General features: G+C 38.7%; 3 protein-coding genes and 1 pseudogene across 7 annotated transcripts; all 4 read left to right on the top strand.

The window, feature by feature from the left end:
• On the top strand, positions 1,058-3,695 carry LOC104720489 (annotated as a pseudogene).
• Positions 5,762-8,467, top strand: LOC104719301 (peptide chain release factor PrfB1, chloroplastic). Of its 5 annotated transcripts, none has more exons than XM_010437192.2 (7): positions 5,762-6,057; positions 6,160-6,228; positions 6,773-6,993; positions 7,093-7,296; positions 7,468-7,683; positions 7,766-7,952; positions 8,065-8,467. In XM_010437192.2, the coding sequence occupies exons 1-7, from the start codon at positions 5,883-5,885 to the stop codon at positions 8,367-8,369; spliced, it is 1,377 nt and encodes a 458-aa protein (XP_010435494.1). In that variant the 5' UTR covers positions 5,762-5,882; the 3' UTR covers positions 8,370-8,467. The 5 variants fall into 5 exon arrangements, with proteins under 5 accessions (XP_010435494.1, XP_010435493.1, XP_019086070.1 ...); XM_010437191.2 differs by having other exon boundaries at positions 6,157-6,228; XM_019230525.1 differs by having other exon boundaries at positions 7,766-7,953; positions 8,047-8,259.
• On the top strand, positions 8,783-9,732 carry LOC104720488 (peptide chain release factor PrfB1, chloroplastic-like). Its single transcript, XM_010438383.1, has 5 exons — positions 8,783-8,812; positions 8,912-9,115; positions 9,287-9,502; positions 9,567-9,662; positions 9,718-9,732. Exons 1-5 carry the CDS (start codon positions 8,783-8,785, stop codon positions 9,730-9,732), a joined length of 561 nt encoding a protein of 186 aa, XP_010436685.1.
• On the top strand, positions 10,097-11,578 carry LOC104720487 (tyrosine aminotransferase-like). The gene is made up of 5 exons (XM_010438382.2): positions 10,097-10,415; positions 10,577-10,916; positions 11,054-11,272; positions 11,361-11,420; positions 11,507-11,578. Exons 1-5 carry the CDS (start codon positions 10,141-10,143, stop codon positions 11,576-11,578), a joined length of 966 nt encoding a protein of 321 aa, XP_010436684.1. The 5' UTR covers positions 10,097-10,140.

Below are 11,872 nucleotides of genomic sequence, written 5' to 3'. Positions count from 1 at the left end.
ATCAGTGGCCAGGTAAATGCAAAAGGAAGATTTTAAAGGAATAGGAATCTCTATATATGAGGACGAAGGAGTCTGATGCTTGAAGGAAGCGGGTGAAGAGGCATTTTTGTTGTGAGAAGAAGGAGAAGCGAAGTGAATAAAAAGTTGCAATTGAAACACATCCTTTGGTTTAATGAACCACAACCCTTAGATTAATAAAAAACTAAACTCAATCGTTAGATTTAAAGATGATGTCGTACGACGCTAAATTGTAAATTCCAAAAAAAAAGAAGTTTTGAAAAAGAAAAGTAAAGTAATCACTTCACATATAAACGGAACATTTCTTAATTGATTAAATGCCTTGTAAAGAAAGAAACAACCATATACTTTTTATTCAAACAAAAATCAACATTTTTAATTAATTTATAGAAGGCACGTAAAGATTTTCGTATTTGTATACTTTAGTAATTTCCAACCTTTTCTTAGTTTGCTACAATAAGAGCCATGTGCCATAATAAACACAGGGAAAACATTTATGGCGGCTGACTGAGAGAGGACNATAAAGAACGCAATGAACATGGTATGTTATGATTGATGTTCATAACTAACTTCTACTCGGGTTCCCTCTCTTTCTCACTTCTTGAACCGTCAATATGGTTTACAAAACCGATCCATTGGTTTATCGAAAAATATGATGGCTCGAAAGAAGCACTCTTATTACACGGCTCTAGCTAGAATTTAAAGCAGAATACGGTATCATTAGAACCAGAAATTCAAACCAAACTCAAATAGGAAATATCATAACAAAAAAGATTTGAAGTGTGGGGTAATGAAGATATGGTGAGACGTGGAATATTAACCATCAATGATAAATTTCTGGTTTTTCTAATCAACAATAAATGATTGATTGGCGGATCAACTAAACGTCAGCCTCGTGGGTCATTTAGCAGCGTACTCTCTTTTATTATAGCCGTTCGACTACTGTATTTACTTCTCAAAAAAACTGAGGGACGAATATTTTAGGTCAAGCTATGACGTGATTTGCTAATTATCTTTCTTTTTTTTTTTTCTCACGATATAAACGGAACATTTCTTAATTGATTAAATGCCTTGTAAAGAAAGAAACAACCATATACTTTTTATTCAAACAAAAATCAACAAATTTAATTAATTTATAGAAGCGGCTTAACTACTCAAAGGAACGTAAAGATTTTCGTATTTGTATACTTTGGTAATTTCCAACCTTTTCTTAATTTGCTACAATAAGCCATGTGCATAATAAATACAGGGGAAGTGTTTTGGCGGCTTACTGAGAGAGGACGACGCATGTATCGGTTTTATCGGAAGGTGTAGAAAAGAAGATTAGTATAAAGAATATATATAGGGATTGGTTCGGTGTTTCTGAATCAAATCTCAAGATCTCAGCCAAGACGCAGAAGGAGAGGAAGAAGGAAGAGGAATGGATTCGGCGGAGAAGGGCTTGCTCGTGGTGAGGAGCCATGGAGAAGAAGTAAACAAGAAAGATGGGTTTTTGCGGGAGATGCAGAGGCTTGGTTACATTGCTGGTCCGATGATTGCGATCAACTCGTCTATGTACGTTCTTCTTGTGATATCGACAATGATGGTTGGTCATCTCGGTAAGCTTTATCTCTCAAGCACCGCCATTGCCATTTCTTTCTGCAGTGTTACAGGTTTTAGCCTCGTCGTATGTCTCTCTCTCTCTTTCTTGATTTGTTTCGTTTGATTAATTTAGTTATATGATTCTGATTTGTGGTTTTTATGGTGGTAACTATACAGTGTGGATTGGCTAGTGCATTGGAGACTTTATGTGGTCAAGCTCATGGAGCTAAACAATTTGAGAAGCTTGGAGTTCATACTTACACAGGGATTGTCTCATTGTTTCTTGTGTGTATTCCTTTGTCTCTTCTTTGGAGTTACATGGGTGATATACTCTCTGCCATAGTGCCATTGGACAAGACCCTATGGTTGCTCAAGAAGCCGGAAAGTTTGCAACTTGGCTCATACCTGCGCTCTTTGGTTATGCTACTTTGCAGCCGCTTGTTCAATTTTTCCAAGCGCAGAGTCTGATTTTGCCGTTGATTATGAGTTCAATTTCTGCTGTCTGTGTTCACGTTGTCCTTTGCTGGAGTTTGGTCTTTAAGTTTGGGCTTGGGAGCCTCGGTGCAGCTATTGCTATAGGTGTTTCTTACTGGTTAAACGTGACCGTTCTTGGATTGTACATGACGTTTTCTTCCAGCTGTAGCAAGAGCCGTGCTCCCATCTCCATGAGTTTGTTTGAAGGAATGGGAGAGTTTTTCCGGTTTGGAATCCCATCTGCCTCTATGATTTGGTAATATAAAACTTCTCTTCTTGCCTCTTTTTGTTGGTTTGGTTACAGAGTTACTGACAGTTGAGTCTTGACTTGAGAATCTTTGTCTCTTCTTTTGGTATTGAACTAGCCTCGAGTGGTGGTCATTCGAGTTTTTAGTCATGCTTTCAGGAATTTTACCAAATCCGAAGCTAGAAACCTCTGTTCTCTCGGTGTGGTATGTTTTTATTATATCCTAATGACTTTGTTTTGGAATGGATCGTTATCATACATACAACTCAGTTGTTGTTTTGTCCCTTCTTTATCAGTCTATCAACAATCTCCTCCTTGTACCAAATACCAGAGAGTCTAGGCGCAGCAGCAAGGTTCTTTCTTTTCTCAATTTCCCAATTTTGCAAAATAGGACATATCTATCTTTGAACCTAAAACCCTTCTCTCTGCCGTTGTTGGCGTTGCAGTACAAGAGTAGCAAACGAGTTAGGGGCTGGAAACCCGAAACAAGCTCGAATGGCGGTTTATACAGTGATGGTTATTACAGGTGTAGAATCAATAATGGTGAGTGCAATAGTTTTTGCAGCAAGAAACGTATTTGGTTACCTATTCAGCTCTAAAATCGAAGTTGTGGATTATGTAAGATCAATGGCTCCGCTGGTTGCTTTGTCGGTCATATTTACTGCCCTTCACGGAGTTCTTTCGGGTTAGAGTCTCCTTCTATAATGTTAAAAATTCATTAAGAAACTAGTTTTAAGGATCAACAATGTGTTAATGAAGGGGTTTGGGATTGCAGGTGTGGCTAGAGGATCAGGGAGGCAAGATATAGGGGCTTATGTGAACCTAGCTGCATACTATCTATGTGGCATACCAACTGCTATCCTATTAGCTTTTAGGTTTAAAATGGGAGGAAGAGGACTCTGGATTGGGATCACAGTTGGGTCCTTTGTGCAAGCGGTTTTGCTCGGTTTTATCGTCATCCTCACCAACTGGAAACAACAGGTTATTAAAGTGAAATTAAAAGTAATATCCTTTTATACACATGTTGATCTCATGGTTAATTCATTAGTAGGTTTGGAAAGTAAAAGCGAGAGTGATGTCCTTTACAGATGTTGATCATATGGTTAAAATAGTAGGTTTTGTAAGTAAAAGTGAAAGTGATGTGTTTTGATATTTGTATGAATTAATGATATTTGTGGGCAGGCGAGAAAGGCTAGAGAAAGAGTTATGGGTGATAAGTTTGAAGAGAAAGATAATGAAGTGATCAGCTAAACTAATCAAAACTTCAATCACCATCTTCTCCATAAAATGTCGTGTGTGTTTATTTGTGCTGTTGTTTTCAAGTATAGTAATGAGGAACTGAATGTTCACATTAGTTTTGTCCTCTAGCGGTCGAGCCCCTTACAAAAAGATTTATACTCCCTAATCATATACGATTTGCTCCAAGTGTGAATTGATGGAGCTAAATGAATTCGTAAAAAAGAGCAAATAAATGTATAGGAGTGAGGAAACAAGAAGAGTGGAACTAAAAGAGCAAACAAACAAATCTTTTGATGCTAGCAAAAATTCAAAATGGCTTTCAAAGATAAACAAGAAGAATTTGTTTAGTTAGTGCCTTTGAAGAAGAAGAAACAACCATACATTCATATACAATCAACATTGAAAGTATTTACTAATTAAGTTTAGATGTCAATACATTTTCTAGTTCAAGTAATTTCGATAGATCGTTTCAAGACAAGCATGATTTTGTTCTCAAATGCCACTTTCATTATTTGTTATCATGGACCATATAGCTCCAGAGAAAATTTATGGTGGTTGAATGAGAGAGGAGGTCAGTACAAGCCTAGAAGGTGTAAACATAAATGATGGTATAAATAGGGAAGATTCATAGAAGATCAGGTTAAAAACTCCTAAAAAAGACTCAAAATCTCTCCAGTGAAGAAACAGAAAGAAGAAGAAGAGGAATGGATTCCGCAGAGAAGGGTCTGCTTGCAAAGAGCGACGAAGAAGAAGTCAACAAGAAAGATGGTTTTTTCCGGGAGATGAGGAGGCTTGCTTACATTGCTGGTCCGATGGTTGCAGTAAACTTGTCTTGGGTCTTGAGATTGCGAGGAATGCTAGTGGTATATCAGTGAGTCAAAGGAAATACTGCCTTGATATTCTTGCTGATACAAGTTTATTGGCATGTAAACCCAAGTCAGTTCCTATGGATTACGAGAAGATTCTCACGAAGGATACGGGTATTATGCTTGCTGATGCTACACCATACAGAGAGTTAATTGGGAGATTATTGTAACTCTGTATTACAAGACCGGACATTACCTTTGCGGTCAATCGCTTGAGTCAGTTCCTCTCATACCCTACAGACGTCCATCTTCAGGCTGCTCATCATGTTCTCAAATACTTGAAGAATGATCTAGGTTAAGGTCTTTTCTACTCTGCTACAACTGACTTGTGCTTGAATGCGTTCTCAGATGCAGATTGAGGAACTTGCAAAGATTCACGACAGTCTGTCACCGACAGAGGAGTTTTTCTGTGGAATTCTCTGATCTCGTGTAAATCCAAAAAGCAGGATGTTGTCAGCTCCAGCAGTACTGAAGCTGAATACATGAGTATGGCACAAGCTATGAAGGAGTTGCTCTAGCTTCACCAAATGCTCAAAGATTTGCGTCAAACTCCACAGTTGCTGGCCAAACTTTTCTGTGACAACAAATCGGCGATGCATATTGCAAATAACTCGGTCTTCCATGAACGGACGAAACACGTAGAGATTGACTGTCGTACTATCCGAGATCAGATCAAGAATGACTTTCTGAAGGTTCTACATGTTGCTACCGAGAACCAGTTGGTTGACATTCTAACAAAACACCTGCAACCGGCACCATTTCACTCAATCTTACAATGTCTATCTATGTCAAGTCTCTTCTTGCCTGCTGCGAATTAAGCTTGAGGGGGGGGTTTATTAGCATATAATGTTATATGTATTAGTATAATGTTATATAGTTAGTTAGGTTAAGCTTCTTTTTACTTAATCCTATCTCAACTATAAATACACCTGTATAATCACATTTACAGTTTAATGAGAAATCTACTTTGTCATTTACAAAACTATTAACATATCCCCTTAGGGTTTAGCTTTCTTTATGTAAAACAAAATAGAGATTGAATGAGGTTTTGTGTTTAATGGATCAGAGAAGCCATAATTTTGGTTGAAAGTGGCTTTGTGTTTTGGAGGCCAAATAATTGGTATTGTAAGTGGTGGAGATGGTGTTGATGGGAAGGTGAGAAGCTTGGTCAGAAGAAGAATCGACGATTTTGATCGGCGGCATAACAAAAAAAAAAAAATTATTGTTGTGTCGTGAAGAGAAAAAAGGAGAAGAGAGAGAACTAAACTGAAAGGCCAAATCAATAAATATCCCGTGTGTTGGATGTTATAACTTTTATAACATTGGTCATCTGGTCACTTATTCAACTAATTTTTTTTGGGCAAACTGAAATTGGTGACGTGGCTGCTAGCTTCGTATGGATAACTTGGCAAAGGTCAGAAGAAAATTAGGAGAAAAGGCTTTGAGCAGACAGAACCATGTCCATGGAGCTCTGCGTTCTCGGACCTCTCCCCGGTCGGAGTTTCGCAATCGCCAGAAAACCTAATCTCTTGCTTCTCCGACCAACGACTCCCCCTCTTCTCCGTATCTCACTCCCGCTCTCTCTTTCTCAATTGTCCTCTTCTTCTTCGTCTCGTCGTCTCACTTCGCCCAGTACGTTCATCTCTCTCTCTCTCTCTCTCTCTCTCTCTCTTTCTCGCTACAATTTCAAGTTTAGAACTCATATTTTTTATGTGTAAATTTTGTTTCCAGTAGTATTCGCTGCGCAGGAGAGTAACTTGAGTGTATCGAATGAGAGTGAAACCAGTGAGTGGGTGATGCAAGGTACTTGAATCTAAGATTTGTACTCGAAATTGTTCTGCAACTGGCTCTTACTTGTGTGTTGTGTAAAGGGGGTTTTGATTTCTTTGTGTTTTATGCTTATCGGGTGATAGATTTCTATACATTGAGGAAAGATGTTGAAATAGCATCAGCTCGTGTTGAAGAGATTAGAGACTCAGCTGGTTTGCAGCAACTTGAACAAGAGATTGCTAATTTGGAATCTAAAGCTACTGATACCTCTTTTTGGGATGACCGNCTCTCTCTCTCTCTCTCTCTCTCTCTCTCTCTCTCTCTCTCTCTCTCTCTTTCTCTCTCGCTACAATTTCAAGTTTAGAACTCAAATTTATGTGTAAATTTTGTTTCCAGTAGTATTCGCTGCGCAGGAGAGTAACTTGAGTGTATCGAATGAGAGTGAAACCAGTGAGTGGGTGATGCAAGGTACGTGAAATCTGAGATTTGTACTCGAAATTGTTCTGCAACTGGGTCTTACTTGTGTGTTGTGTAAGGGGGTTTTGATTTCTTTTTGTTTTATGCTTATCTGTGATAGATTTCTATACATTGAGGAAAGATGTTGAAATAGCATCAGCTCGTGTTGAAGAGATTAGAGACTCAGCTGGTTTGCAGCAACTTGAACAAGAGATTGCTAATTTGGAATCTAAAGCTACTGATACCTCTTTTTGGGATGACCGTTCCAAAGCTCAAGAAACGCTTTCCGCTTTGAATGATCTTAAAGATCGTATGCGGCTGCTTTCTGACTTCAAATCCATGGTTATGTTCGGTCTCTTATTGATGGTTTACATATCTTAGTTCATGTTTATGATCTTTATAATTGCGGATTTTGAGATAATGTGTTGCTGCTTGAGACAGGTTGAAGATGCGGAAACGATTGTTAAGTTAACAGAAGAGATGGACTCTACTGATGTTAGTTTACTTGAAGAGGCAATGGGAATCATTAAGGAGTTGAATAAATCTCTAGATCGATTTGAGCTAACACAGCTTCTATCAGGACCTTATGACAAAGAAGGTGCTGTAGTCTACATTACCGCTGGAGCTGGAGGCACAGATGCTCAGGTAATTCTTACTGTTTACGCAATTCCGCGCTTCTTTATATATACTTCTCTGGACGTCTTAATGCATATCAATGAATGATCATGGAGTGTTTTTTATTTTCTTAGAGGCTTATGTGCTTTGTGATCTTTGTTAATTGAGCTCCTGTAAAAAATTTGATAACTTTCAGTGCAGGATTGGGCCGATATGCTGCTTAGGATGTATATGAGATGGGGAGAGAAGCAGCGGTACAAGACTAAAGTTGTTGAAATATCTAATGGAGAGGAAGCAGGGATTAAGTCAGCGACCCTTGAAATTGAAGGGCGTTATGCTTATGGTTACATTTCAGGGGAGAAAGGAACTCATAGGATTGTTCGACAATCACCATTCAATTCGAAAGGCCTACGGCAGGTAATATAAGCTACTCACTAATTCTGAGGGTTATTTGTGGTTGTGTGTTATGTATAGACTTATATGGTATTATTGCACGCAGACGAGCTTTTCTGGTGTGGAAGTGATGCCGCTTCTGCCTGAGGAAGCAGTGGGAATTGAAATACCAGAGGAGGACCTTGACATTAGTTTTACGAGGGCAGGTGGAAAAGGAGGACAGAATGTCAACAAGGTTGAAACTGCTGTTCGGATTACTCACATCCCTACTGGTGTTGCTGTCCGTTGCACAGGTTTGTCTTTCATCCCCACAAATGTTACGACCTGAATAGCCCGTAAGATCCATTGCTGTCTGCATGTTGTTTTGGGTTCCTTTAAATTTCCTTTCTATGTTGTATGTTGCAGAGGAGAGAAGTCAACTGGCAAACAAGACGAGAGCTCTGAGCAGACTAAAGGCGAAACTGTTGGTGATTGCGGAGGAGCAACGCGCGACTGAAATCAAGGAAATAAGAGGAGATGCAGTGAAAGCTGAATGGGGACAGCAAATCAGGAACTACGTGTTTCATCCGTACAAACTGGTTAAGGATGTCCGAACAGGTCATGAAACTTCTGATATCACATCTGTAATGGATGGTGACTTGGACCCTTTTATCAAAGCTTACCTCAAGCACAAGTACACCTTAGCCATGGCTTCTGCTGTAACCGATTAGAATGATGAGGATATGCTTCTTCCTTTTTATCTCTCTCCTTAGATAGAATCATCTCCTCCTAGACTGTTCAATTTTTACAATAAAATCTTGGTATCCAACAGATAAGCTAAACAAAAAGAAACCTAAAAAATTAACCATAACCAATAGCAAACCATATAAAAAATAATAAAGGTAATTTAATTCCGGATTAATTCTTCAACGTCTTATGTGGCCACATTAATTCTCCAACTTTACGGTGATTACGCAAATAGAAACTTAAATCAACGTTAAATAAATAAAAATGTATAAGATAAAGTTGATTTTTTAATACACCAATTTTTCGTAGACAACCCAAATTTGAGAAAAATTGGGTTTTTAAAAATTTAAGGAATGTATTACTTTCTAACGAATTTTGGCGACGACAGTTNGATCGTATGCGGCTGCTTTCTGACTTCAAATCCATGGTTATGTTCGGTCTCTTATTGATGGTTTACATATCTTAGTTCATGTTTATGATCTTTATAATTGCGGATTTTGAGATAATGTGTTGCTGCTTGAGACAGGTTGAAGATGCGGAAACGATTGTTAAGTTAACAGAAGAGATGGACTCTACTGATGTTAGTTTACTTGAAGAGGCAATGGGAATCATTAAGGAGTTGAATAAATCTCTAGATCGATTTGAGCTAACACAGCTTCTATCAGGACCTTATGACAAAGAAGGTGCTGTAGTCTACATTACCGCTGGAGCTGGAGGCACAGATGCTCAGGTAATTCTTACTGTTTACGCAATTCCGCGCTTCTTTATATATACTTCTCTGGACGTCTTAATGCATATCAATGAATGATCATGGAGTGTTTTTTATTTTCTTAGAGGCTTATGTGCTTTGTGATCTTTGTTAATTGAGCTCCTGTAAAAAATTTGATAACTTTCAGTGCAGGATTGGGCCGATATGCTGCTTAGGATGTATATGAGATGGGGAGAGAAGCAGCGGTACAAGACTAAAGTTGTTGAAATATCTAATGGAGAGGAAGCAGGGATTAAGTCAGCCACCCTTGAAATTGAAGGGCGTTATGCTTATGGTTACATTTCAGGGGAGAAAGGAACTCATAGGATTGTTCGACAGTCACCATTCAATTCGAAAGGCCTACGGCAAGTAAGATAAGCTACTAACTAATGCTGAGTGTTATATGTGACTTATATGGTATGATTGCTCGCAGACGAGCTTTTCCGGTGTGGAAGTGATGCCGCTTCTGCCTGAGGAAGCAGTGGGAATTGAAATACCAGAGGAGGACCTTGACATTAGTTTCACGAGGGCGNTTATTATTATTATTATTATTATTATTATTATTATTATTATTATTAATATAGTGTTTAGGCAACTAAAAATGTCCATAATAAAGCAGGTTTTGGGTATTTTTTATTTAAACGGAAATACATTTACTAATATAACATTGTATATGTAAGATTTACATAATAAACCCTTACCATTTTAAGAAATACCACAACTTAAAGATATAATTCGTAATACAATAATTATATATACATCATTTCCTTATAAATGGCTGCACATTTTAACAAATCTCTAAACATATCATTTTTAAACCGATTATTACCTTAAATTAAGATGATGTCGCCAAAATTAGTTTGTAACGGAGACGTATCCTTAAATTCTTAAATGACGAAATTTGCCGTTTTAGCTCATGTCATAAGTAAAAGAAATGATTTACCATTCACAATCACACAACTTAATAGTTAGTTTCAGTTCTGTCTCGCTTCTGCTGAAGAACGAAAATGGGAGATAACAAGGAAGTTAAGCGATGGAACTTTGGAGCTAACGAGGTAGTCGAACGATCAAGCTCATTTACCATTCGTGATTATCTTAACAACTTAATCAGTAATCTCGATGGTCGCGACAAGAGGCCTGTCATCCCCCTCGGACACGGCGATCCTTCTCCGTTCCCGAGCTTTCGTACCGACCAAGCAGCTGTTGAAGCCATCTGCGATGCTGTCCGCTCCACCAAGTTTAACAACTATTCTTCTTCTTCCGGTATTCCTGTCGCTAGGAAGTAAGTTTGCTGTTCTCTTCTTCTTTCTTGTCCTTTGGTTTTTATCCATATGTCCGTTTCTTTTTTTTAATATCTCTAAGGGTCACTGTTCTTGCTTCATGAGTACTCAAAGACAATAAATGGTTAAATCAGTGAGATCCTTACATGCATGATTTTAATAGGGCTGTTGCAGAGTACCTCTCCCGTGATCTCTCTTACCAGATATCTCCAAAAGATGTCCATATCACAGCTGGTTGTTTGCAAGCCGTTGAGATTTTGATATCCGCGCTCGCAACTCCAGGTGCCAACATCCTGCTGCCTAGGCCTTCTTACCCGATGTATGATTCCCGAGCGGCGTTCTGCCAACTTGAGGTTCGTTATTTTGATCTCCTACCAGAAAATGGTTGGGATGTTGATCTTGATGGAGTTGAAGCTCTTGCGGATGACAAAACCGTTGCTATTGTTGTTATCAACCCTTGCAATCCATGTGGAAACGTTTTTTCTTGCCAACATCTTCAAAAGGTACACACTTGCTTCATAATATTAGTGGTTCTGTAGAAACACTTTAAATCATCAACGTGTGATTGTGATCTCTCTCGGTTTAGTTGTTTTGACTTTGTTATGGAAATGTCTTTTTGTTGTTTATATGGTGGAGGAAGATTGCGGAGAAGGCTTCCAAGCTTGGAATACTTGTGATCGCAGACGAAGTCTATGACCATCTTGCCTTTGGTGACACACCATTTGTGTCCATGGCAGAGTTTGCAGAGATAGTGCCTGTAGTTGTGTTAGGAGCCATATCTAAAAGATGGTTCGTACCTGGCTGGAGACTTGGCTGGATGGTGACTCTTGACCCTCATAGCATCATGAAAGATTCTGGGGTTTGTTGCTTTAACGATTGAGTTACGTTTTGTTGACTTAGTTAATATCATCTCAAGAATGTATTTGTGATCTTTGTTTATCATTTAGTTTGTTCAGAGTCTTACCAATGTCCTCAACATGTCGACGGATCCTGCAACGTTCATTCAGGTATGTTGATGGCTTCAACAAACACCATGAGATCATCCACAAAACATAGATGAGTGAGATTAAGCAGTTTACATTTGGGATGGAAGTCAAACTTCTTTGCCTTAGTTGCCATGTCAAGCTTGCGAGATAAGACATTCATACAAATGACAAACAGATAGGGGCTCAAAGAGCAGCCTTGCCTTAAACCTCTCTTACTTCCAAAATAACCAGCCAATTCTCATTAACTTGGATTGAAAAAGAGGCAGATGTTACACACGTTTGAATCCATCGAACAAACTGTTCTGGGAAGTCGAGTGCCCTCAAGGTATTGAGGAGAAACTCCCATTGAACTGAATCAAACGCTTTGGATATATCAATTTTCATGGCACAACGTGGCGAGATTGAATCCTTGTGATAGTCTTTAACTAGCTCCGTAGCTAGCAATACATTCTCCATTAGCAATCTGTCTTTGA

Source organism: Camelina sativa, chromosome 10 (genome assembly GCF_000633955.1).
Source record: "Camelina sativa cultivar DH55 chromosome 10, Cs, whole genome shotgun sequence".
Taxonomy (NCBI): Eukaryota; Viridiplantae; Streptophyta; class Magnoliopsida; order Brassicales; family Brassicaceae; genus Camelina; species Camelina sativa.
The sequence above is the reverse complement of the archived record's forward strand: the minus strand, read 5'-3'. Positions and strand labels throughout refer to the sequence as shown.

Bases quoted from the DNA above. Each gene is read 5' to 3' on its own strand.
- LOC104719301 (XM_010437191.2), top strand. From the start codon at position 5,883: ATGTCCATGGAGCTCTGCGTTCTCGGACCTCTCCCCGGTCGGAGTTTC. The intron at 6,994-7,092 runs GTTATGTTCGGT...TGCTTGAGACAG, and splicing joins TTTCTGACTTCAAATCCATG to GTTGAAGATGCGGAAACGAT. The intron at 7,953-8,064 runs GTTTGTCTTTCA...TGTATGTTGCAG, and splicing joins TGTTGCTGTCCGTTGCACAG to AGGAGAGAAGTCAACTGGCA.
- LOC104720488 (XM_010438383.1), top strand. From the start codon at position 8,783: ATGCGGCTGCTTTCTGACTTCAAATCCATG. The intron at 8,813-8,911 runs GTTATGTTCGGT...TGCTTGAGACAG, and splicing joins TTTCTGACTTCAAATCCATG to GTTGAAGATGCGGAAACGAT. The intron at 9,116-9,286 runs GTAATTCTTACT...CTTTCAGTGCAG, and splicing joins CTGGAGGCACAGATGCTCAG to GATTGGGCCGATATGCTGCT.
- LOC104720487 (XM_010438382.2), top strand. From the start codon at position 10,141: ATGGGAGATAACAAGGAAGTTAAGCGATGGAACTTTGGAGCTAACGAG. The intron at 10,416-10,576 runs GTAAGTTTGCTG...TGATTTTAATAG, and splicing joins GGTATTCCTGTCGCTAGGAA to GGCTGTTGCAGAGTACCTCT. The intron at 10,917-11,053 runs GTACACACTTGC...TGGTGGAGGAAG, and splicing joins CTTGCCAACATCTTCAAAAG to ATTGCGGAGAAGGCTTCCAA.